This window comes from Mustela nigripes, chromosome 13, assembly GCF_022355385.1.
Source record: "Mustela nigripes isolate SB6536 chromosome 13, MUSNIG.SB6536, whole genome shotgun sequence".
In the NCBI taxonomy this organism is placed as follows: domain Eukaryota; kingdom Metazoa; phylum Chordata; class Mammalia; order Carnivora; family Mustelidae; genus Mustela; species Mustela nigripes.
In genome coordinates this window covers 11,497,800-11,522,340 of record NC_081569.1, presented here as the reverse complement: position 1 = coordinate 11,522,340, position 24,541 = coordinate 11,497,800, and the positions used below count along the sequence as shown (strand labels likewise).

The window sequence follows — 24,541 nt, the reverse complement described above, 5'->3', positions numbered from 1 at the left end:
GGCTGCCTAGGCCAGCTGCAGGGACGCGGAACATGCATGCGCCTGCCCCCGGGCGCGTCGGTGCTGCACCGTCTGGGCTCGGGTCCGACAGGTCCGTGACACTGGGAGCTGCAGCGCGCAGGAAGGTGCGGGGCTTGGGTTCAGCGCTGAGGGGTCGGACTCCCGCGTGGCCCCGGCGTTCCCAAGTGGGCGGGTGGGCCCGGCGGGCGGGCACAGAGACTGTTCCGCGCCCGGCTCGAGCGGTGGCTCAGGCCAGGGAACTAGCTGAAGCAGGGGTACAGGTGTATTTAGGGGGAGGGCCGACGCGGGTGGGTAAGGGACGCTCGGTTGCAATTCCAGATTGCATCCTGTTAGTGTAATTGCATTAGATTTGCTCGGAGGCAGAATCAATTCCCCCAGATTGAGATTTTTAATGGGAGCCTGCGAGTCGCTATTATGTGGTGCGGTTTCGGGAGGCGTTGGATTGTATTTCTTTTCTAAGTCGGGCGTCTGGCGGGCGGAGCAGGGGAAATCGCGCCACCTAGCGGAGCTGGCCAGCTGCGCATTCCTTCTAGGCGATGAAGTTGGGTGTTCTCAAAACTAGGAGACTCCAGCGCCAGGCCGGGAGGCCAGAGGAGCCCTCCCGGGAAGAGCAGTTACGCGCGGATCTAGAGTCGGGTTGAGCGAGAGCCTCCCTGACCCCCAGCTCAGCAAGCCAAGCAAGCCAAGCTCAAGGGACAGAATTACAGGTTGTCCTGCGAGGCAGGCTGTCACCTCGAGGAGATCTGTCACCTCCCATCTGGCTGGAGGGTCCGCCCGCAAAAATACAAAACGTTGCCTGCCACTAAGGGGCATCTATTTCAGAAGAAAGGGGAAGAGAAGAAAAAAAAAAAAAAAAAAAGACAAGATGTACGGACTTTGCTGTCTTCTCCAGTGCATCATAAAGGGAGATTTGGGGGCGGATCTTGAACCATGACCCCTAGGAAAGAAATTGGCGGGAAGGGCAACTGAAGGACAGTGGGAAAGGGCCTCCTGGCGATCTGTGCAGGGAAGGGATAGCATACCAAAAATGGCATTTTAAAAAACACAACTCAAAGGGTATCCTGATGTTCCACTGCCACAGAAGGTGAGAAGCAAGCCCCCTTTATAAGGGATATGGTCTCCAGTGAACCACTGGGCTGACTTTGCTAGGTGACAAGCCCCGCGGACAAAGGCTCTGGGTGGGGCACCCACACACCAGGCGGGCTCCACATTCTCTGTGGCTGGTTTTTGCTGCCACCTTCCAGGCCGGATGATATTAGCAATGAGCTGAGCTCTCCCTGTTCTAAAGGATACCTTGGTTCCTTGAAGAGCAGCATGGTGGTGAAGACCCTTGCCCTGTTGAAATCCTCTTTCCTGTGGTGCTGGGGAGGAAGGTCCCAGATCCCTTTTCGCAATAGCCCTGCTCTTACCTTTTCTTTCCCAGGTGACAGACAGGTGCTTATATTCCAAATAGACATGTGGAATGGTGGGGGGGGGGGGGTGCATATCTGCCCCCCCATGCTGTCTCTCCCTTTGCAGGTGTTTATTTAATAACTAGCTTTGTGACCAAAAGGGTCTTACGGTAACCTGGCCTCTTATTCAAGGAGGGCTTCTCTGACCTTTGCTAAGAAACCCCTTGCAAGGCATGACTGCTGTTCCCTTAGTGTGCATGGTAACGCAGAACAGAGCCAGGAGGGGCTCCTATTATGATAGGAGGTCTTACAGGTCCTATAGGACCTTTGACTTGGCCCTTCGGCCACCCCACGTGGGGCCAAATACAGGAATTCTTAGATGAGATGCATAATAAAATGAACAGGTACTGAGCATCCCTGACATTGGGACAGGAAGTTTTTCAAGCCATCATTGTACTGATGCTCACCAGAACAGGGGCTGGCATTTCCATTTCCCTAAAGAAACTGAGGTCCAGACGGGTAGAGCCCAGGTTCTGCGAGTTGAAGGTGCCCTTTCACTTTCAACAGTGCTACCAAGTGAATTATATCCAAGCACTGGCTTCTACCAAGCCCGGCCCCCAAATTCAGTCACGCCTTAGGAGGTCTGATTACCGATCTCTTGAGAAGTCTGCCATCCAGGCAAAGAGACGGGGATAAACCCAAGTGAAACAGAGCATCAGCAAACTGGAATTATCAGAAACCAGCGCAGGCTCGTTTGAATCCATTGGTTCTGTGAAATGGAAAGGCACCCCTCCAGAAAGACCCCTGTTCTTTAACTTGACTTACAACATCCCGAAGTTCAAATAACTTCTAGCCATTCCGTGTTTCTGTGGCTCTTCAAGGACAATGGCTTTGCTTTTCAAACAACATCCATTGTTTATTCATGCGACAGACTTGACATAAATGTACCCTGAAAATGGGAGGCTCCAGGCTCTCCCACCTGTCTGGTATCCAGCCCCATTCAAAGGACACACTCCCGTTTTTCTTATTTTGACCGAATGATAAGTCCCGTGTCAGCCTCCCTTCCTTTCAGACCAACAGATCTACGAAGGAGCAATGAACAGGGCCGTGGAAAACCTAAGGACTACACTTACCCAAGTGTGTGTGCATCCAAGGTCAGGCAGAAGTCCGTTTCCTTGGTGACAAATAAACATCTTTTAAAAAGATGCCCAGTTTCTCAGCCAGGTGTGACCCTAGGAATAGAAAATGCAGCATCCTATTAGATCATAGGGGTCAGGAGGCAAGAATGCGTGCTGACAGGTGAAATTTTTCTAATTCTAAGGGCAGTAAGAAGACATTTTGAAACTTGGGCAGCAATTTTGTAACAAAGTAAATGCAAATATCTCGTGTAGTCTCATTTTAAAAATTTCAAGGCACTGTTACTTGATGAATATAAAAATGCCCTTTGTACTAACTTGACTTATAACATTATTATATCCAGATTACTAAAGTGAAGAATTAAAGTGTAGCAAACACCGTTGATGCAGGAAAAAATAACAAAGCTACCGGCTGAGTTTACTTCTGGTTTTTCAGTTGTTTGTTTAAAGTAACACTACGAGATGAGGAACTTTATGGAATCAAGATACTAGATTTGGGGCACCTGGGTGACTCAGTTGTTAAGCTTCTGCCTCAGCTCGGGTCATGATCCCAGGGTCCTGGGATCGAGCCACACTGGGCTCCCTGCTCAGCGGGAGGCCTTCTCCTCCCTCTCCCACTCCCCCTGCTTGTGTTCCCTCTCTCGCTGTAAAAAAAAAAAAAAAAAAAGATACTAAATTTGCCAGAGTCTGAAAAATCTGGCCCTTGATAACTTAAAAACAAAAGAATCTGTCAGCTATCTGATGGATCAAGGCCAGTTCCTATAGGTTCTGCGGCCTCCACAGGGCAGAGCAGAGATTAGCAGATGTGAGTACAAACTTACTGATCTGTATCTTTGAGGCCCTGTTTAGTGCTTACCATCCCTCATGGCTGTTACTTATGTTTTATTTTTCCATCTCCGGGGACTCTCCTTCTCAAGGTCTCCACAGCAGCTTTCCTGGCTGACCGCAACTGTTTGTCCTGGGTCCTGATAATGCTCAGCTCTTCTGCCCTTGGGAGCAGAGATATTCTGGCCAAGTCCCCAAGAAGAGCCTTGGTATCATCCCTTTATTCTTCATACACTGATCTTCTGAAGACGGACGCACACAGTTTTCGTCCTCTTTAGGATGTTGAAGACTTTTCTCTTGATTGATGTCTCTGAAAGGCGCTTAGGGGGAAACACCCTAAAGCACACCAAGAGTCACCCCTCTGGCCTCCTAAACATTTGTGTCATCAGCCCTGGTGGCCACAGCGCAGACACTCAGCTTCAGAGTTCGGTCTCCTGGTAGTCTTGTATGCGTTTCCCTCATCTGTGCCCTGCTGTGTCTCTTCCCAGCTTTAGCTCTTTAAAAACCAGGCTACCGGGGCACCTGGGTGGCTCAGTGGGTTAAAGCCTCTGCCTTCGGCTCGGGTCATGGTCTCAGGGTCCTGGGATCGAGCCCCGAATCAGGCTCTCCGCTCGGCGGGGAACCTGCTTCCTTCCTCTCTCTCTGCCTGCCTTTCTGCCTACTTGTGATCTCTCTCTCTCTCTCTGTCAAATGAATAAATAAAATATTAAACACCAGGCTACCTCATTGTTCCAGGTGCTGCCACAAAGTTTCCTCCCTTCTCTCAAAATCTGATCCTCTTCTGCAACCATAAGATGTTGCTGGTTACCCGCTGCCAGGGGGAGCTCAGAAAAAACGTCTGCTGGGCAAAAGTGACTTGAAAATTCACTGCCAGGGTGCATTTTCAGCTTCTGACCCTGGCATCCTGGAGAACAGACCGCTATCATAATACATCCCTCGGACCGCTGGGAGTTGAAGCCACTCTGTGGTGCTGCTGCCTTGGCAAACGTTTCATTTGGCCACATTGCTTGTATGTGTGTGTGGAGGGGGAGGTCTTAGACTGGTCATAGCCTCCCCCCACCCCTGTCCCCCATGTAAATGCATGCCCTGGACAGCAGCTACCAGTCCCAAGCAGATGGAAGTTCTAATAACTTTCCCCAATGGCTTTTGTGATGAACAGTCTCCCCCACCTCCCAGAGCTGTCCTTGATGCACCCCTTGGAAAAAGACCCCCCTGGGGTTCACCAAAGCCCACTCCTTTGGTTTGAATGGACCAATCTAGCTTTAGCACAGAAACCCTCCAACGCTGGACCCATGCACCCTAATAAAGGCTTGAGCCCTAGTCCTGTCTCTCTCTGCCCCCTCCACTGCCCCCTCCAGGTGTGCCCTGCTCATCCTCTAGGATCTGTGACTTATAAATGTCTCCATTTCAGTTTCTCCTGTGGTCCGCCCTTGAACTGTGGCTTGCCACCCAGCACCCAGGGCTCCACTTAATTTGACAGATTTTGTAACAGAAGAGCACATGGAAATGCGTACCTCATTCTCATAATCATAAACACGGCAGGGTTTCCTCAAAACAACTGGTACTTTGGAAACAGTAAGAATTCATGTTTGTTTGGAAATCTGGGTGTATAATACACTTTCGTTTCCATTTAATTTAATATCCGGTATAGAAAGAGCTAGAGTATAAATAATAGATTTTGTAACACCATTGCATTTTCTCAGACGGGTTTCCATTTATGCAAGAGAGGCAAAGCAATGAGAAATGTAGGGCTTAGAGACCAAGCTCACCTGGAGACACTGTGAGGTTCACGACGGCACCCCCTCAAAGGTCCACACCTGCTAAGAACCCCTCCCTGCTAAGGTGGGCAGCTCATTTTGCACCAGAACAAGGGATTCGTGGGACATTCGTTTATGTTGTCTCACACCCTTTGGTGCAGCTAAAACAGTCTGATATTCACCTTTCAGAATGCTGATTTCAGAATGCTTCCCTTCCTATCTGGAAGCATGGTGGGCTTTGTATCTTTAAGTATCTCAAGAGAATATGGTAAGGAAAAGCCAGATGCCACCGTTTTCCCCACTGTGAGGGTTTTAGCTTGCTTTTATTTTTCTCTGCTGAGATCCCTAAACTCCCAAGTGTCTGATTTCTTTATGAGCAAATGGATGCTTTTGGCAGATTCCACAGACCTCCACAGGCCTAGTTAGAATGTAGCCCCCCGAGCCTTGGCCAAGAGTCAACAAGGACAAAGGAAACCCAAGCCAAGATGGCACCCAAGCCTTCCCTTTCCGGGTCATTGACCAGCCTGTCGGGGCAGAATCCCACCAGCTTAGAATTTGAGACAAGGTGTGGATGGCTTGATTGATAGTCTAGATAGGTCTACTAAACATCTTGTTGTGTCATATTTACCTTGTCAGTCACAGGCTGCATCCAAGTAAACACTCTGTGAAAACTTGACCTAAAAATACCATTTAGTATCCCAAAGAAAGGAAAGGAGTTCTGTAACTATTTCAACTTCCTAAGTCTTTAAAGGGCTGGGGTAGATCGTTCAGGGAAGTTGTTCTTTTCTTAAAATATTTTAAGATTTTTAATTTATTTCCAGAAAGCAGCATATCTCTAAACATATTCTCATTTCTTGCATTCTTTTTGTTTTGTTTTGTTTTTTAAGGTAGGCTCCACTCCAGTGTGGGGCTTGAACTCACAGCCCGTAGATCAAGAGACACAGGCTCTACCAGCGGAGTCAGCCAGGCACCCCCACCCCCATATTCTCATTTCTAACACGTAACCCACTATTATACAAATGGAGTGTATTATTGGACGAACAGGAAAGAAAGTAAACCCCAGTTGAAAAAGCTGGGAAGCAGCTGTACTTTGGGGTGGGGAACACTGAACTTGGCATCCCTTGGCCAGGGTCTGGGGCTCTCCCTGCTCTGATCTTCTTAGTGACCTTGGACAAGTCACTTAATCTCCCAGTGTGTCTGTGTCCTCACTCATGAAACGAAGGCGGCTGCTTCCACGACACAGTTGGGACCACTCAATAGTTACGTGGGAAACTCTGCTGTATTGTGGTCGCTCAACAGAACTTGAATGTTACCAGCAGTGCACTTAGAACCCACCCAGTAATCAAGGATGTCCACGCATCCTCGGGGAATTCTGCAGAAGTCCCCCCTGTTTCCACACAGACAGAGGCAGAATCGGGTGCACAATTGAGACTCTTATTCTAATCTAAAGAATGGTTCTTGTCCGTGATATAAAACTGACATGGTCAGCTACCTAACAACACTCACTCTATGCCAAGCATCTGTTCTCAGTGGTCTGTATCGTGTTAGTTCATCTAATCTCCCCAGTAACCCTCAGAGGGAGCAAAGCATATCCCCACTTCACAGATGAGATCACTGAGATTTAAGGAACCAGTGTTCAGACCACACATTGTCAGCCTGCCTGCTGTGTTGTCTCTCTCGTATCAAAGCGAAGCCTCCAACAAACGTTAAGAAGAAAACAGTGCGGGGAAGGAGGTTGTCACATTAAGGGACACATTTGCTCGCGTTTCTGCTTTGGCTCTTTTCCCCCGCCTCCCATGAGCCAGCGATCTTTATTTCAGCTTTGCATTAGCCATTCTAAACAGTTTTGAATTTGATGAATAACTTGGTTATCTGTTTCTATTGCTAAATGTCTATGGTATTTGTGCTTGGCACCAAATTGTTCATTAATCCAAATCCCCCAGCCTTCTGCCGGTTGAGAGTGAGAGAGAGAGAGACAGACTCGCTGTCCGTTCAGACAGTTGCCGTTTGGTGGATAAATGGCTCCAAGCTGCTGCTTCTCCCCAGTACTTACTGGAATGAGGAGAAGTAAATACTGGGTGGTCTGTTCTCCATGACAGGAAGCTGGTGTGTCTTGGTATGGGTACCCAAACGTTTCTTTAAAACAGGAGGTGATTGGGGCACCTGGGTGGCTCAGTCAGTTAAGCGTCTGACTCTTGGTTCTGGCTTAGGTCATGATCTCAGGGTTGTGGGATCAAGCCCCACATGGGGCTCTGTGCTCAGTCAGGAGTCTGCTTAAGGTTCTTTCTCCCTCTGTGCCTATCCCATTTGCTCGCTTGCTTGCTCTCAAACAAAATAAACCTTTAAGAAAGAAAAAAAGAGGTTACTAAGTGTTTTTGAGGTTTCAGGTATACAGGTATTGCTGGGGATTACTGCTGAAGAATTTCATGGTGACACTCAAACATAAAAATGTCGCTCTTCAAGCACCATTTCCTCCTTGCTCGGCCACATTTTTACTTGGGGAGCCCAGAAATGTTACAGATGAGGCCCCAGAATGGCTCCTTGGAGTCCGGTGTGGGCAAGGCTGATGACTGACAGAGCCAGCTCGGTTCACCGGGTCCCTAGAGATGCTAGAGCAGGGAGCTGGCAGACCCCTCAGGGGGTGGCCAGACCATGATTCTGCAGACTACAAAGCTGACGATCTAGAGACAGGAAAGACCATTCAGGGGCCTCCTAGCTTGAGGCGGAGCTGCCCCAAATCCTAGGTCTCTGTCTTTCCCCAGATCCACCGCAATGTCTAGAAAGTCTGTCTCCACGCTGACAGCTAAGCACTACACAAATCCTATCCTGTTCATCCTGGCTCTATAGGCAGAAGAATTTGCAAGCTGTAGACCAGACGGTAGGTGTGTGCTGGCCTCCCAGTGCTGAGGGTCAAGAGGAAAGTGAGGGAGGGAAGACTTTCATATACAAAACTTCAATTATACACTAGTTTGACATCTCCATATAGTCATCTCATCTCCACAGGGAGAGATGCGAGAAGCATCCAAAGAAAAAGCGTTGGCACCTCCAAGAGTTTACAGTGAAACTCAGAAGTCAGGAAGGAGAGGTGAGAAAAGGAGGAAGGGGGTGCTCATTCCTAAATATCATGGGCCTGTGACCCCAGAAAGTGTTAGCATGTGATCAGGAGGGCTCCAACCCAGCCTGGGTAGGTGGGGGGGAGGGGTGGAACACTCACTCCTTTTGGAGGATCAGTAGAGGCACAGGGGAGACCTGGCATCTCGTGCCTGGGAAGGAGTTGGGGAGCTCATCAGAGGTGGCAGAACAGCCAGGAGTCACCCGTGCCCCGCTTTGCCACCAAGCCAGCTGGGTGACCTCGGGAAGGTTCCTACATTCTACGGTGTTAGTGGGGGCAACCGTGAACTGTCCGGCTTCCAAATGAAAGAGGACAGAACAAGCATCTTTAAACAGGAATGGGAGTCCAGAGAGAGCAAAGGATGAAGTCCGTCTGTCTATACATCTGCAATCCCCTTTGGCTAGTGAGCTCAGGTCTTCTCTGAGTGCTCAGCCCATTCCATGATGGAAGAGTTTCCAAGAATGTTTAACTGAAAGGAAAAATAAAATGGGAAATACCTACTGGGAGGGAACAGTCAGAAGGTGGCTAATCATTTTGGGTGAAATGATAGCTAAGGAGCTAGACTGGTTGCTCTTCTATATGTGTTTATATGCCCATGGAAATATCTAGAAAGATGCACATGAAACAACCAAGAGTTACTGCCTCCAGGGAGAGTCACCTAATTTCATTGGACAGGAAGTTGATTTTTTTTTTAACGTGCCAATATCATTCTTTCATTTTTTTTTTTTTTTTAATAAACTTGATGTTGGGCTGAAGGACAAGGAAAGCCCAGAAAAATTGTTCTTCCAGCATTTTCTTTTTTTTGCAAAATCCCTTTTATGTCTTCTGGGCACACTGAAAATGTCCATGTCTATCATGGGGGAGGGGGCACTCCATATCAATGTCCCACGCCTAGTTGGCTCACCAGGCTCGGAAAGTCTCCAGCCTCTGTTCCTGAAAGCAGATTCACGACCAGAAATGCTAACCCAGGGGCAGTCTGAAGTATTGTCCCAACAGGTGAAAATTGGAAGGAAGGTGTTCCAGACAGCATGAGGCTAAGGGAATGTAGATGTCACCAGTCTTCACCGTCGGTGGTCCCGTTTGTTAAAGAAGTTACTGGTATAAACTCCTCATCAGGGGCACCTGGATGGCTCAGTGGGTTAAAGCCTCTGCCTTCGGCTCAGGTCATGATCCCAGGGTCCTGGGATGGAGCCCCCCATTGGGCTTTCTGCTCAGCGGGGAGCCTGCTTCCCTTCCCCTCTGTCTGCCTGCCTGTCTGCCTACTTGTGATCTCTGTCAAATAAATAAATAAAATCTTTAAAATAAAATAAACTCCTCATCATCCTCAACTCTGAGAGACTCACCAGTTTTGCAGAAGTTGATTTGCAGTAACGACAAAGGGGAGTAAATGCGGGTCTCCCGAGACACATGAACGCCCACCCCAGAGTACTGAGCATGAGATGCGGAAATCATTTGTCTCTACATCTGACAACTTGCCTGGGCTGCCAGGAGGGGGCCGGGATCGTCTGCCCCCATCCTGAGAACCCCCAAAGCCCCCCACTCAGAGCTGAGTTCTCAGTGCTCCGTGAATGCTTGTTGAAGGAGTAAAACAGAAGCACAGTAAATAAATAGGAAGAATGTGTCTTCTGTGGGAGCCAAACAATGTGACTGGTCTGATCACATCCGTTTAAAGCCATGCCCAAGAGCAAATAAAATCTGCTGACGTGTCTTAAATCCATCTGAAAGAATTCAGAGAAAAAGTGAGATGCCTCTTCAGTTTCTAAAGAGAGCTGTTGGAAGGCCAGGGGAACCTGTGTTTCAGAACACCGTTAAAGTATTGGAATAAAGTCTCCACATTTTGGTTACTAAAAATAAGCATCCCTCGTGGTGACACAGAAGCACATGGAAGGGTGTGCACACAGGACAAGGGAAGCCAATGGCAAGAGCTGAGAAGACAAGATTGGCCAAAGTGGGAGCATACTGAGGCTTTCTGAAGTCTACAGGGAAGGGGTCTTTCATGCCAGCATAAGAACAAGACTCACAAATGGTTTGGAAGAAGAGGAGCAGGGAGAGGTCCTCTCCTCAATCATCATGGAAACAAACAGCAGGGAAACTCTATGGCCTCCTACCCTCCAACCATCTAGAGGGAAGGAAGCAGGGGTAATTAAAGATGGTGTCCTAAAAAATTAAAAAAATTAAAATAAAATAAAAGCAACATACAAAAAAAAAAAAAAAAAAAGATGGTGTCCATGTCCCGATGGCCAGAATGGGCACTGACTTCCATACTGGGCCTGCGCCCAAGGGTGTATACCCTGGGCCCCCTGCCCACAAAGGGAGCTCCCCCATCTAGGAAGGGTCCCTCTTAACAGCCACTTCATGGAATACATGCGAAGATGTAATATCACCAAGAACATCTGGAAATCCCAATGAACTGGGCAGAGCACCTCTGAGTTCTCTGAGAAGAGAACATGAAACCGGAGAAATCTATTAGCATTCTGGGAGGAGGTAGAAACAGGGCCGGAGACGAGGGAGAAACCCAGGGATGAATTATGTTTAGACGTTCAGAATTCCTTCTGAGAAAGTTCCACCCCAGAGGTCACTCGCAATAGTACGTTGCTCCAGAATGTGCGGGGAAATCACCACAGACTGGAACTGTCCTTAGAGACAGGAAACAAAAGATAGAATAAACAGGTACTTTGCTGGATGGAGAATTATAAACGGTGGGGATCCCCAAGGATTACTGGGGCTCCCAGACTTAGTTTCAGTGTCCATAGATCATCTGAAGGAGCGAGTGCCCGGATGGTTCCAGGCCTGCCGACGGAGGCTGACCACACTTATGAGTTAGTAAGAAAATACACATTGAAGCCTCAGTTACTGCATTTAGGAGCACAGCATCCAAACGATAACAAAATGGACTCTGTCCAGCCTGTTTACAGCCCAGAAGGGGATCTTGGGGGTGTTTGCAAAATGTTCGTTTGCTAACAGCCATGCAGGACTACATGCTCAGAAAGTGCAGAATGCTTCCAGAAACTGCTTTGGGAGCTAAGCCTAAAATAGGATTCTCCCTGGGCTAGACCCATACCTGGGGGTTTTATGACTTTCCACCAGAGAAAAATATCTCAGTACTGTAGAAAGGTAAGTAAAGTCACCACCCAGATAAAAGACTTGCCTGAGAAGCTGGACTGCTTTGTTCTTCAGTGTGGAAAAATGAAACCAAAAAGATGATATGGTCAAAGCCTATTAAGCCTTGAAAGTTACTGGGGTGAAGGGGCGCCCGGGTGGTTCAGTCCATTAAGTGTCTGCCTTCAGCGCAGGTCATGATCCCAGGGTCCTGGGATCGAGCCCCACATTGGGCTCTCTGTTCAGCGGGGAGTTTTCTTCTCCTTCTCTCTGCCCCTCCCCATTGCCCATACTGGCTCACTCTCTCTCAAATAAATAAAGAAAATCTTTTAAAAATTTTTACTACGATGAGAAAAACAACCTTAATTTTTCCAAGTTGCTGCTTACGCATTTTACAGTAGGAGAACCCTACTCACACCCTGGACATTAAGGTCAGGACTCAAATTTAGGGTTCCCTGCTTCGCTTTTTCCAGGGTACCTTTTGAATTAACCCTTAGAGTTCAGCCCAAGAAAAGGGAGTGACCTCCACCCCCACCACCCTGTAAGGAGTGGGTGCTTGCTACCCTGCTCTCTGTTCCCGGCTCTCTCTGAACCTGGGATGGAGGGCTGCCCCTCGCCTGCCTCCCTGTACACCCCAGCAATCCCACTCTTTCCGGGACCTGTTAGTAATAAATCTTGTGACTCTAATTCCTTGATGTGGGTTATTGAAAACGCACCTTGAATCAGAAACAGCCCTGTGGGTCTCACTTGCCCAAAGTGGGAGCCTGGATGCTGAGGGGACCCCCTGCTGACCCGTGGTGGGGCGGGGCGGGTCCTGTGCCCCCCATGGAGCAGGTCATAATCTGCAGATTCTTTATGTAATACACCAGCTCCGGCTTCTCAACACAGTTATGGGGAGAGTGAAGGAGGTCTCGTTCATCAAATCTGAGACAACCAGACCCCACAGGAGCCCTTGGAGTTTGAAAGAGGAACTTGAAGTCAACCTTGAGTTCAGTTAAAGAGGATTGGGTCCCACGTTCAGTTGTCAGTTGAACCAACTGAGTTCCTTAAGATATGGCACAGCTGAAATGTTTTCACAGGTCGGGGGTGGAGGGCATGAGAATAGGCTCAAGAAATGTTACCAGTAAATGAATGAAGGGTTAGACGCCATTGACAACATACCTTTGTGCTTGTGAGGCCGGTGGAAGGACTTCTTGGGACTGATGTTGGACCATCTGCTCCCTCCCTGTTAGGAGTCTGTGCGCACGAGGGAGAGAATCCTCAATCAAACCAGTTTCAGCAAAGTATCGAGATCTGTTGGCTCCCACAGCTGGAACGGGTAATCCTATAACTCAGAGGAGGTGTAGGGAGAATCACATGCTGGAATGGCGTGGGGAGCCCTGAAAATCTCCATCAGCCCCAGAAAAGCTTGCCTGATAAAGTGCAATTTTAGTAAAAACAGTGTGCCAACTCTGCCAGCACAGCTTCCCCTGCCAGCACTCATACCCACCGGCCTCTCCATCAGATAGCTACCTACAGACCCGTCCTCTGGAATCAGAGACCAGGAAGGGGCTCCCCCATAGCAACAGCCCAGGACAGACTCTGATCGGTCAGCTCAGGTCACACACCAGTCACCGCTTTATTGAAAGTGCTTGTTAAGTTATCTGTCTCAGCAGCCTTGACTTTAAAAGGATAAAGTGATAGACTCAACCTGAGTCTTAGCAGGCACCCAGGGTCAATGACGTGTGATGTGACTTACCAACCTAGCAAATCCCTACAATTTCGTCACCTGGGAGAGCTCGTTAAAAACGCTGATGAGGGGCACCTGGGTGGCTCAGTGGGTTAAAGCCCCTGCCTTCCACTCAGGTCATGATACCAGGGTCCTGGGATCGAGCCCCGCATCGGTCTCTCTGTTCAGCAGGGAGCCTGCTTCCTCCTCTCTCTCTCTCTCTCTCTGCCTCTCTGCCTACTTGTGATCTCTGTCAAATAAATAAATAAATAAATAAATAAATTTTTTTAAAGATTTTATTTATTTATCAGAGAGAGAGAGGGGGAGAGAGAGAGCACAGGCAGACAGAATGGCAGGCAGAGGCAGAGGGAGAAGCAGGCTCCCTGCTGAGCAAGGAGCCCGATGTGGGACTCGATCCCAGGACGCTGGGATCATGACCTGAGCCGAAGGCAGCTGCTTAACCAACTGAGCCACGCAGGCATCCCAATAAAAATCTTTTAAAAACAAACAAACAAAAAACGCTTACGCCCGGGCTCTACCCAGGGATTCAGATTCGGCTGCTCTGGAATGGTTCCTGGGCAGTATGACTGCTCTCTCCTCTTCTTGAGACCTCAGGAGGGGATCCCAGGTGCTAAAAATGGACCCCCCCCCCCCGCCCCAGCCCATCTTGTACAAGCCCCTGCTCTCCCTGCAGCCTCATCCTCTGGCTTGTCCAGCTCCTGGGGCAGGTCACACCTTGGAACAGGCCTGGAATCCTTACCCTACTCTCCCTCCCTTGCTCACCACCTCCGTCCACCCCCCACAGCACTCTTGCACACTTGGAAAACTTCCCTCCCCACCCTGCACCCCATCCTGGGCTGAAGGCCCCTCATGCCCATGTTCTGTGTCTCCGCTGCCAGAGTCTGTGTTCTGCTTTATTGAAAGTGATTGTTAAGTGATTTGTCGTCCAGCCGTGACTTGCCGCCCCATGCAGGCTTGCACCGCGGGAATCGATGGCACGCACATACAGCACATCAGGCGTGGGCTTGGGGTGCTCAGATCTCTGGTTTAGTAGCCAGTCATCAGGTGAAGACCTGACTTTACTCAGCCTCAGTTTCTCATCTGCAAAATGGGGATGGCTGTAGACCTTAGCTTGAAGTGTCTAGAAACATACTTAGCCAGCACTTGACATAATGTGAGAGCGCGTCGAAATGCAAGGCAGGATTACTGTCAGTCTTCCTAAAATCCTTCAGAACAGCCCACGAGACACACCACCTTTTTGGTAAAGCCTTCCCCATGCTGTTAGTCACTCACCCCTCACCTTCCTCTAATATTGATTTCTACCAGCAGTGCAAAGACAGGGTCTGTCTTATTTATTTCTTTATCCCTTAGGGACTAGTATGCTGTAGTTTTTTTTTAAATTTCTTTTATAAACATATAATGTATTATTAGCCCCAGGGGTACAGGTCTGTGAATCACTAGGTTTACACACTTCACGGCACTCACCATAGCACATACCCTCCCCAGCAACCCTCAGTTTGTTTTGTGACAATAAGAGTCTCTTATGGTTTGTCTCCCTCCTGAGCCCATCCTGTTTCATTTATTCTTTTCCTACCCCCCAAACCCCCCACGTGGCATCTCCACTTCCTCATATCAGGGAGATCATATGATAGTTGTCTTTCTCTGATTGACTTATTTCGCTCAGCGTAATACCCTCTAGTTCCATCCACGTCGTCGCAAATCTAGCATGTTGTAGTTCTAAATATGCACTTATTGACTGAGGACTCAGGCCCTGGATGTGGGAACACCCTGTATGTACCCAGAGGAAGGGAAAGTTGGAGCTGCCAACTTGCCTGTCTCTGAGAGAGCCTCAGCCTTATGTAGAACCTTGCCTTTCGGAAATGCCTGGCCCTTCTGCCACCCAGCGCCACTGTCTAACCCTGGAGGCTGGGGGGCAAGGCTTCGTGCTGGGCCCAACACAGCCCACGTTGGGTGATAGGGAGCTAGAGCCACACAAGGGGAGATCTCTAACCCAGGGCTCAGAGTACAACCTAGGGGAGAACCCGGAAGTGGCCACACTCTATAATAGGAACTGTTTATAAGAAGTCAGCCACGCTTTGAGTTAAGTGAGTTTCTTTGGCGAATAGAGTGCTGAGTTCCATAACCCGGTGTTCCAAGAATTTCTTATTGCAAAGACCTGCGAAATTGTCAATAAGCTGGTTGGTTTGGCCAGTATAGATGGGTTGCTCAAGGCCAACATGACCCCATACTGCTCTTTTGGGGGATTGCCTTTCTCTTGATAGTCTAAACTATGTAAAGGCCAAATCTCTACTTTCGTGATGTCCAAATATAGCCTCACACATCTCTCCTCGTGAGGAGAAAAAAAAAAAAAGGAAGCCTTCTGTATCCCTTTCCTAAATCATGGACTTACGTCATAAGAATTGGATCGCCTCACAAAATGGCGGCCAATCTTGTAGCAGGAGCTCAGGCGTTCCCATGGCCCGGTGCCCCTCTCAAACTGTATTTGTTTGCAGTCTCAGGGTGACCATATTATCAGCCTGCCCCTATAGACGATGAAATTGAGGTACGGAGGCTCCAAGTCCTGCTTCCAAAGGTCCACCCTCAGGCAAGGACCACACTGGAAAGGCTGTCCAGTCTTCCAAGCCCAGCAGTGCTTGTGTCTGAGTCACTGTGGGGGCTACCTTGCTGAAGAATCCCTCTCTCATTAGCAAGAAGCTTTAGAGCTAACTGGGAAGGGCACAATCCCGCAAATGGTGTTAATGGACGGACCTTAAAGGTGCCTCTGTGCTGTAGGGCTCTGTGCCTGCCTCAGTGGGCCAGGGCTGTCCTAGGATTCTCTAACATAAACTGTTAGGTCTGGCCGGGGAGCGGGGGCGGCGCTCTAGAAGAATGCCAGGAGAGCCCTGGGTTGGGAGGTGCTGGACTTTCCACCCAACAGGACCCTAGCATTTTACAAATCAGAGCTTAAAATGAACCCCAGTTTGGGGAAATGATACTTAGAGCCTGTTAGGTGGTGACCTCACTCTTTGGGGGAAATGGGCAGTGCAACTTTAAAAGATGAGCGATTGTCTTCATGGAGTTTTTGCACCAAGGGGACCACAGCTTCCTGTGGCCCCATGGTACAGCTGGTTGAAACAGTAGCCCCCTTTCTCACCTGTTTTGCAGAAGCCAGATTTAGAAGGCTGACTGGGTTGTGACTTCACGGGACATACGGCTTTCTTCCCCTTGCCCAAAGCCTGCGTCCCCAGAGCTACCCTCCCCTCCTGGCAGACAAGAGTCCTAAGTGCAGGCAAAGCCTTGCAGCCTGTGTGGCCTTCAGCAAGTGAGGACTGCGATAGTGCTTAAGAGAAACATCAAAATTGGATAAAAATTCAGAATTTTTTTCCAAAGAGCCAGATGAGTAGGCTTGGAGGAGAGGTGAGGGGGGCCAAAGGAGGGATTGGTTCGACGCAAAAACACTTGCTCTGGCCTATTTGCATTCCATCCAAAAGATGTTTCTCGGGGAAAGTTGCCAGTCTCTTAAATATCCCAACAGCGGCAGAAGAGCCGCAGGTCCTAGGCAACCTTGGGGAGGAGACATTTTTCTCCTGGAAAAATAAGCGACTGAGTTAAGGGAAGTCGCCACCCTGATGCCCTCCCAAAAGCGGCCTTGGTGGCCTTGCCCTGCCAGCCCTAGAAGGCCCGGCCCAGCGCACCGCAGAGACCGCTGTATCCCCACCTCCTCCGGGGTGGCAGCCGTCCTGCGGTCTCCGTCAGATTCGCAGGCCCCCAACTCGGGACTGCAGCCAGGGCAAGTACCGGGGAAGCAGCGAGGTGCTCGAAGGGGATGCGGGAGGCTCAGAGTCCCGGCAGGGTGGGTGGCCCGGGGTCCCGGCGGGAGGGATCCTCGAGGCGCGTTGGCGGCTGAGAGCCAGCGGGTCATCCCGGACCCTCGGACAACTCAAAAGAGGATTTTCCAGCCTCCTGCATGGGGGCGTGGGGGGTGGAGGGGCACCTCTGAGTGAAAGAAATGAACAGGGGGGTGTGGGTGGCGGCGTCGGGACGGCAGTCTGGTTGGAACGGGGTCCTGGGGTTTGTCTCCTAGCGCAGTTTCTCCTTGGGTTGGATATTTACAGGTTGGATTAGGGGGGCGCTCTGCAGGCCGTCCGGGGGCGCTGGGCCTCCTCGGCCTGGGCCGCCGCGGGGATCGGGGAGCCGGGGCGCACGCTGCACCCCCTGGGCCCGGGTTCCCGAGCTCCCCGCGGCCAGCGTCGGAGCCCCACCGCCCCGGTCCCCGCCCAGCTCGCCCCCACCCCCACCCCCAGCGGGCCTCGCTGAAACCCGAGCGCGAAGGGGCGGGCCGCGCGGCGGCTGGGGCGGCGGGGCCGCGCCGACATTGGAGGGGACACGGGGGAGGGAGGGCGAGGGAGGGGCTCCCGGGGAGGGGGGGGCGCGCCGGGCGCCCGCGGCCGAGGGGGACCGAGCCTCCCGGCTCGCTGCTCCCGCCGGCGGAGCGAGGCTGCCCTTTCTCCGCAGCGTGATTTATTTTCCTCTTCTTTTCTTCTAAACTCTTCTTCCAGGGAGAGGCTAGTGGTAACAGGCCGAGCTGGATGGATGGGTATGGGGAGAGGGGCAGGACGTTCAGCCCTGGGATTCTGGCCGACCCTCGCCTTCCTTCTCTGCAGCTTCCCAGCAGGTAAGGCACTGCCCCGGGCGCGCGGGGACGGCCGGTTGCCGCTCCCGGGCCTCGCCGCCGCCCCTCGGCCGTACTTCTGCGAACCGGTCGGAGCCGAAGTTCGCCGGGGTCCCCGGGACCCCCGCCTCCCCATTTCCACCGGTCTTTGTTTCTCCCGCGCCCCGCCGAGGGCACGATGGATGCCCGCGGGGACCCGGACGGGGGCGGGGGGGTGGGGAGTAGAAGGACCCCGCCCGGCTGCCACGGGAAGGAGCCGGAGTAGGGAGGTCGCAGGGGCCGGGGGCGCCTCCCTCCTTCCGAGAAAGGGGGTTCCTGGGACGCGCCCCTTAGGGGCCCCGCAGGAGGGGGCATGGAGAGGGAGCGCGGACTCGCAGCGGGGGGCACTTTCTCCGGCTGCTCGCCCATCCGAATGCGAACCTGCCGGGTGCCCAGGGGTGGAGCCGGGGCCGCCCCTGAGGTCCCAGGCGGGTCCCCGGCCGCCCCCTCCTCCGGGACCCTGTCCCGTCCAGCCCCACGCTGCTGCCCACGCGGGGAAGCCCACGAACGAGGCTCACGCGAGCCCGGGTTCCTGTTTGATAACATTCCGCGTCGCCCCCTGTTTGTTTTTATTGTGTCAGAAAGGGAGAGAATTTCAGAATTAAAGCTGAAAAAGCCATCTGTTTCCAATGAATCCCCCATAGTTTTTCACAATGTTTTTGGCAGATCGCTGCTTTCAAATTCCTCCGAGCCCGGACCTCTTGTTTTTGTTGGGGGAAGGGAGACCGACTCCACAGAGAAGCATTTGTTCCTTCCCAAACGCTCCAGTTTCTTCACTTTTTTTTTTTTCCTTTCGGGGGGAGGGGCAGAGCACGAAACTTAAATCCCCAGTCTGTTTTCTTTATAATGTTTCATAAAACTTTATTTCATTTTAGCCATATGCTACTCACAGCCTGGAAACGCCAGTTAAAGCCTTTATACCCATTTTTTTCTCTTGCTTAAAATACAAATAAACCCAGTGTCACGGGCCAAATGGTCCCCGATGCAAGGCGGGATCTCTCGGCCGGCTCCATTGTGTTGCGGGGTGCCGAGGTGTTTGTTTGCAGAAGTGCGAGCCTCTGCGGCCGGGCGCGCGTCCGCAGCCCCCGCGCACAACCAAGCTCTTTGCAAGGAAGGATTTCGGTTAGACTGGGATTGGGTTGTTTTGTTTTGCTTCCCAGCCAACTGGGTTTCAGGAACTGGCAGAACTGGGCAGTCCGGGCTCTGCCTGGCTGTGAGCTGGGGCTGCCGGCGGGCGGACGCTGCTGGCAGCGGTGAGGGGCAGGGGATCAGTTTACCTTCTCGCCCCAGCCGGGTTGCGGGGGCCTCCGGCGCCAGCCGAGTCCAGCGTGCCCAGCTCACTGAGCAGCTGCGTGCCCCAAGGGCATCACGGTGAGCCACAACCTGCTCCCAGCTCTGGATTCCACTGGGGAGGCCAGGGCCAAGGACAAGAAGGGGGGGTGGGTCAGTGACCCAAAGAGACCTTGGACCCTCATGCGCCCCCGTCGGGGAATATTAATACCTCTATATAGTGAACCCAGCAAGGAGTGGCCTACTGCCCCCTTCACCCACCTTTTAAAAGGCCTTTACCCCTTTTACAGTAGGGCCTGGCTGAAAGGCTATTTTGATTCTCTTCCCAAAACTAAGAATAATAATAATAAATAATAAAAAGGGCAGTCTTCTTTAAAAAGAAATCCACCTTTTGGAGGAGCAGGACTTTGCCTGGTGTGCATCTCAGTTTGGTCTAGATAAAGATCCAGCCTGTTGGAAGTTTTATCAGATGGGTTGATAAATAGCTTTTGTCCCTTGGCTGCCTTGGGGGATGTGATCTCAGCTTGGAGCTGAAATTGAGAAGGGGGGCTTAGAGGCCCTTAAAACAACACCTTCCCGCTCTTAAAGGGGCAGCGCTTATTAACTGCTGGAATTGGGGAGAGGAAAGGCAGGGCCGGCAGGACTCGCTCGCAAGGAGGCAGCTGCCAGCACCCCAGTGGTGGGGTTTTCCTTGTTGCTCATTTCTTGTCTCCATCGGAAGAACTTTATTTTAAAATCTACCCCCAACACACTGCTCCCCCCACCATTCCCCCCACCGCGGTCCCAGGAAAGCTGGTGGGTTATATAATTCACAATGCACATTCCATCACTTTTGTTTCCTAGAAGCCCATTTCATTTTTGGCTTCAAGGCTGGTAACTAAAACCTGGCAGATAGAACAGATAGCCCCAGCACCGTCATGCCGGCTGGCTCGTGTTTCTTCTAATTTGAGGCCTTGACAGCTGCATTTAGTCAAAATTGCCCACCTTACTGAAATCTGAGCTTCCAGATACACGGGGGGCTCCGAAAACTTGCAGGCGCAAGGAATCTGGGTCAGAACACAAGTTTCTTAAGGGATGAAATGGGTCCTTTTCGCGGCACAAGAAGGACAGACTATCCTCTTCTTGGACCCAATGGCAGAGAGGCTGCTCTGGACAGAAGTCGAGAAGCTGTGGGTCTGACGGAGAGCCGGGAGAGCCAGCGGTGGGGGCTGGAGAAAACCCAAAGCCCTGGCAAGTGTAAGGCGTGGAGACCCAGGGGGCCCTGCCTGCAGGGGCCTCTCCCACTGAAGACAGGTGGAATCTGGCTTGAGCAGGCTCAGGAAAGAATAGGTTTGTTCAGCGCTAGTTAGCTTGAACGGCTGCCAGGAGTAAACCCAAAGGAGTGCAAATTAAATTGGACATAGTTATGTGGGGAAAGATGCCTTAACCTCTGCAGACTGAGAGGGCATGTGTCTTTGGAGAGTGTTTACAGGGACTCGCCCAGTGCCTGTGGCCCCCTGGCATGCCTGCTGGGTTCCTGACTCAGTGGCAGCCTTCAGGACCCTCCTCCCAGCATGGCTGGCGGATCCCCAGCCTCCTGATGGGAAGGGTTCTTTGGTAGTCCTCAGGCTGCAGGGCTGTGTGCTTAGACGGTGCTGTGCCCACCGTGGTTGGGGATGGCCTAGCTGTGGGCAGGGACAGGGGTGGGGGACAGATACATAGATGCTTCTTAAACTTCTAAATCACTGTGACTTCATCAAACAGATTGCTAAGAGAACCCCGTCAAAGGGTTGTAGATATGTTGGCCTGTTTCCTATCAACTTCGGGTGGGTGAGTGTGGTCTATACTCGCACTGGAGTTCTTCAAGTCTGGTGTCTGGACCCGCACCCTCAGCCTCCCGCGGGAGCTGCTGGTTAGACACAGACAAGCTCTGGGCCCACGCCGGATGCACCGAAGCCCATACCCCAGGGTGGGACCCTGCCGGGCCCTCTAGGGGGTTCTGATATACCCTCCAGTGTGAAGACTGCCCTTCTAAAAATTATTGCCTGTCTTTTCCCCTCATTCCTTTCCCTTTACTTTTTGAACTGTGCCAGTTACAGAAATGTCAGTCCTCAAAGGGAAACTAAGGCCTGTGGAGACCAAGGGCCGTCTGCGGTGTCCAAGGGCATCTGTGTCAATATAGGGATGAGAAAAGTTCTCCCAGAGCCGGTGCTTGGAAATGTGCAAGCAAGTCAATTTGCTTATCACAATTTTGTTCTCCCGGTGGGACTTGGTGTCCCAAAGGGAGAGAATGATGTCTGGTGGCAGGAACCAGAGGACAGCAGAGCCAGCTAGCAGGTCGGTGTGGGACACACAGAGCCTTGGCTTCCAGGAAGGCCGGATGTAAGATCCTGTGGGCAGTTTACCTGTTAGCCCCTGACGGTGAACTGGGAATAAGGAGAGGATTTCCTTCCTTCCTTCCTTTCTTTCTTTCAAGATTTTATTTATTCATTTGACAGACAGAGATCACAAGTAGGCAGAGAGAGAGGAGGAAGCAGGCTCCCCGCTGAGCAGAGAGGCCGATGCGGGGCTCGATCCCAGGACCCTGAGATCATGACCTGAGTCGAAGGCAGAGGCTTAACCCACTGAGCCACCCAGGCGCCCCAAGGAGAGGCTTTCTGGTCTTGTGGCTGAAGAAGGGAAACCTGTCTGCAAGGTTCAAGTACTTGTAGCAATCACGGAGAAGTGGGGACAGGTGGTCCATGGGCTCGGATAAGGACGCTCTGTGCAATGGGCAGGAGGGCGTCCCAGGACCCTATGGGGGTAAGAGGACGAGGTGGGGACCAGTTTTTATACTGGGGGTCACATGGTTCCTGCAAAAAATCCCCTCTTCGGTGAAATAGGCAAGGCCCGGCACAGAACTGGGCGGAGAACCCCAACTTTCTGTTTTGACGGAGTGGTTGACTACCATGCTATTCCCATGCTTGGCTCAATTTAACCCGCAGAAAACCGAAGGCGCGGTTTCTTCTAGAGTGACCCACACATCCTAGCATACCCCGGACTTTTCTAGTTTGAAAGCTGAACGTCTGCTGTCCTTAGAAACCCTCCCAGTCCTGGACACACCTCCCAGTCCTGGACACACACACCAGTCCTGGACACACCCAGTTCACCTACGATTCCTCCCCTCCTGCCCCCTGGGCCAGTGCCTGGTTTGCCTCTGTTAAACTGCCCAGAACGGCTAAGTGACAAGTGTGACATGGGCCTGTCCCTTCGGTCCAGGTGCTTGGGGCTGGGTCTCCTTCCTACGCCCTGTCCTGTCTGTTCCCATTGGCTCCTCACTACAACAGCTGGCCAGCCCTAGGACCCACCCCTCCGGCCCCCCGACCCCCGTGCACACCCCCAGATGAGCTGTTCTAAAAGCCCTGCTCGGGAACTTGTGCCTCCTTGTAGCATCCAAAAGGGAGGACCCTCTGACTTCTGCCCCCCGCCCCGCCCTGAGCTTCTCCCAGGCCTTATTCCCATGGCTTCTGGCAAATCCCCAGGTCCCAGGTCACTCCTGCCCCCCAGACACACAGACACAGTCTGCCAGCACCCCACCACGCCCTCCCGGTGGGCAACTCCCAGGCCCCCCGTGCTCATGCTGCTGCCCATACTGGAATGGAAATGCCCCCTCGATCAAGTTCAGTGGGGTCTCTCAGGGTCCGTGCCATCCCTCTGGTGACCGAGACACCTGTCCTCTTGGCTGCAGACATCTGTGCTTCCTCGCAGCATCATGGCTTCGTGGGTCTTGGGTTTTTGTCCTCTCCTAAATCACCAGTTCTTTCAGTAAGGGCAGAACGCCATTTTCTGTTTCTTCATACCCTTCTTCTTGCTGCACACCCCAAGTACAACCCATGCGGTCCTGGGAAGGGTGGGGCCCTTGGGTCTTTGGTATTTCTGTTCTATTTTCTCAAGAAACAGAGACCACGGGTTTTCTTTTATCCCCCCAGATACCCCAATCTTTTTTCTAAAATAACTTTTTTTGGTTATAAAAACAACCCTCACTTTAAAATCTAAAAACCGAAAAGGATAAGTAAGTAAATGAAAATAACCCAAATTCCAACCTCGCACAAAGATTACGCACATCCTCCGAGATATAAGAACTTGTGTTATTCTCTCCAAAGTATGATCATCTGAATGGGGAACAATAATTTTTAAACCTCTCTTCATTTATGGAGTGGTCACAAGACACCAGGAGCTCATTAAAGCTCATTAGAGCCAAATGCTTTAAATACAACACCTCCTGAGCTCACCACCCCTTCCTCATGGAATGTCATCACTCCCACTGCCCTGTAGAGGAGACAGAGGGTCAGAGAGGCTGCCTGACATTACAGAGCTAGCTAGTGACAGAGCCAAAGGGAGAACACGGACCCCTACCCTTATCCATATCCCCAGTTTTGAGTAAACAAGCCCATTAAGTTTGTTTTGTGGCATCTGAGAGTTTGTGCTATGGATCCTATAAGGCTTTAAGGAAAAATAAGGAACATAATCAGGAGCTATTCGATAGCAGAATGAAGGGAGACCACATTTTCTGCAGACCTAGCATTTTTGCCTCCTCCCAAGAGCCCTCTCTGCTCCCTATCCGTTCCCTCGCTTAGTATTTCAAAGAAGAAGATGCCACCCAGCCATAGGTCAGGAAAACGAGTTGGCAGGGCTGTCATTGTGCAGATTTTCCCAAGTCAGATTTAGGTCTTTTGGGTTTTGCTTATTTATTCATTTCATGCACCATTTCACCCAAGCAGTCGGAATACCTAGACGCCTATTAAAGCGGTCCGTCTGCACCCAGGTCCCTGCAGAAAGGAGCCCATTCTTGCTTCCCATACTGAGGAATGGCCCATGAACACAGGCTCACACATGTGTGTGCCCAGCTGGCGTGCATTTGCCCTCCCACCGCATGAGGAAGGCGGAGGAGGGAAGCCTGCCCGTGGACAGTGGTGAGGGCAAAAAAGCCACTTCAAATGAACTTGGACCTGGAGCGGGCAAGCAGATGAGCCCAGGGTTCCTGGAGGCAGAGCCAGGATGGAAAATTATCATTACGAGAGCCAGCCCCTAGACTCAGGAAACGGGGTTATACCTCAAAGCAGGAAGACCAAATTGCACACCTGAAAGCTTCATTTATGTAGGAAAAGTGATGTCTTTGCCCAAAACCGCCCTCCTTGTGGAACTCGGGGTAGCTCAATGCTATGCCTTAAGATAAGATGCTCTGGGCATGACATCTCGCTCCCCGCTCAGCCCTTGGCTGGCATGGGCCCCTCTTACCCAGAGGAACTCTAAGCCCACAGGTGCTTTTTTGAATTCCCTGTTTGCCTTTGATCAGGCTCCCCATGACCCCAGCGAAATCTGTGGGGGGAGGGTGTCCCGTTTGGCAAGCTGACGTGTGCCCTTTTCCTTGGCGTGCTTTCTTGTAGCAACTTGGCCTGCGTGGCTGAGTGGGATGAGGGGGCAGTGCCTCCTGCCTCAGCTCCGTGGGTGGCCGTGGACCTGGGTGTGCTGC

At 51.4% G+C, this 24,541-nt stretch overlaps 1 protein-coding gene across 1 annotated transcript in view; it reads left to right on the top strand.

Annotated features, from left to right (window-relative positions):
* The window catches only part of RGMA (repulsive guidance molecule BMP co-receptor a), a 44,726-nt gene that overhangs the window by 675 nt on the left and 19,510 nt on the right, over positions 1-24,541 (top strand). The window contains exon 2 of the mRNA XM_059371632.1: positions 17,609-17,724. Within this exon, the coding sequence (XP_059227615.1) occupies positions 17,609-17,724 (116 nt within the window). The remainder of the gene's footprint in view (positions 1-17,608; positions 17,725-24,541) is intronic.